General features: G+C 48.0%; 2 protein-coding genes across 2 annotated transcripts in view; one reads left to right on the plus strand and one right to left on the minus strand.

Moving 5' to 3' along the window:
- Window positions 1-7: 7 nt before the first annotated feature.
- CSUI_006093 (uncharacterized protein) lies at window positions 8-398 on the minus strand (the record flags this gene model as incomplete). Its single annotated transcript, XM_068066258.1, has 1 exon — window positions 8-398. A coding segment is annotated over one exon (99 nt), but the record flags the coding sequence as incomplete, so codon positions are not given.
- A 958-nt stretch (window positions 399-1,356) lies between these two features.
- The window catches only part of CSUI_006094 (uncharacterized protein), a gene marked incomplete at both ends in the record, with an annotated part of 1,329 nt that continues 1,076 nt past the window's right edge, over window positions 1,357-1,609 (plus strand). The window contains one exon of the mRNA XM_068066259.1: window positions 1,357-1,609. This exon is cut by the window's right edge and continues 739 nt beyond it. Within this exon, the coding sequence (XP_067921764.1) occupies window positions 1,357-1,609 (253 nt within the window).

Here is a 1,609-nt window from a genome sequence, read left to right on the forward strand (position 1 = left end):
ATAAGGAGAAGAAGAGTGACGTGTGACAAGAAAGACAATGAATAAAGTCTTGTTTCTTTTTCTTTGACCTGTCTGTTTTGTACCCATACAAGTCCGGAAACAAACTCAAGACGACAGAGGAACGCAAGACGACTGTTATGAATAGACGAAAGAGAACTTCTTTTTAGTAGACAGAAAAGAAAATCTGTCTAGCTCCTATGTGAACTGATGCTGAGGCGTGCGTATGGACTTGTCCTTACAGAGACCGGTTTTCACCAGGTAGAGCTAATGAAGGTCTAAAGACATCTATGGACTTCTCTTCACTTTCGGAGTGAAACAAGGGGAGGGATGAGGCTAGAAGAGAAGAAAGGAAGACTTAAGGTAATTCCCAGTGGCAAAGAAAGCATTTGAAAACTAACTAATTGAAAAGGATATAAATACATGGCACAGAAGAAGGCATTTCATTCAGAGATCTCGGAGCTGAGTAGAGTTTTGCCTTACAGGGCATGCGAACCTTTGAGTTTCGGAATTGAGCCTCGCGGCGAGTCGACTGCATGCAGCCGTAGTTCAGTTCTGTCATTATTCTCCGTAAACGTACTACTTTACAATGGATAATATTACTGGAGACAAGGTTCTTTATGAGCTTCTTCTGGGCCGCGTATGGAGCGGGATAAGTGGATCGCTTCTTCTTGGAGGAGTCTGGACACCTAGTGCTAGCTCGACTGTTGGGAGGGACTCATGACCATTCTAGTGTCTTGTTCTGGAAGATAACCACCATTAGAGCCTAGAATGGCATTCTTTACCAATAGGTGCTGAGAGTCGTCCGTCGAAGTGACCGGAGCGACGTTCTAAAGCAGAAGCCGGGACACCCTCGAAAGACAGGGGTATGATACACCCTACAGAGGATTCTATTGTTTCAATCAGCTAAATCTCGCGCTACCGCACACTAAGACGTAGAGGGAAGCGGCGATGCCGTCTTCTTGGTTGACAGGGGGATTCTCCGTCCTGTTCAAGCGCCAGGATGCTCGTTAGCAGCCACAAGTTGCCTGCGTGGCTGACTTTCTTGCTGCAGCCCGGAACCGCTTCTTCGGGAAGTCCCGCTCGCTTACTAATATCGTGCAGCTAGTCACTGTACGGCGTCTTCTGATTGAGAGTCCGTCAGGGTTATCAGCAGAGTGACGTGCAGAGACATCATGAGTCCAACCTAACGTGTACGGGTGACCTGATGAGTTAGAGCCCGGGGATCGCTTAATAGCTTGACGGACAATATCTTCTCATAAGTTCTTTTTCTTTTACGTTTCCGCACGTGAGAGGCCCTATTATTCAATCTTGATATGAAATTGCAGCTATTCTATATTTGATTTACATACTTCAACCATGGCGATACTGAGCAGCGCAGCTCAGAGGATAACAGGTAGCAAGCGACCTCCTCCCCGTACGTGTGGAGCGGTCAGTCTCGCTGCCTCTCGCCTCTCGAGTGCCCGTCGATATCAGACGACTGGCACTTTTGCGCCCCCCCCCAATCTCACCAGGCCAAGACCGGCGAACACCTTAGTATCTTCTACCAGAAAAGAAGATCGTGCGTCGTTCGCCAGGGAAGAATCGGCCCTTCGGAGAAGACAAGAAGAGG

The sequence above is a fragment of the Cystoisospora suis genome (assembly GCF_002600585.1).
Source record: "Cystoisospora suis strain Wien I chromosome Unknown contig_3038, whole genome shotgun sequence".
Lineage (NCBI taxonomy): Eukaryota > Apicomplexa > Conoidasida > Eucoccidiorida > Sarcocystidae > Cystoisospora > Cystoisospora suis.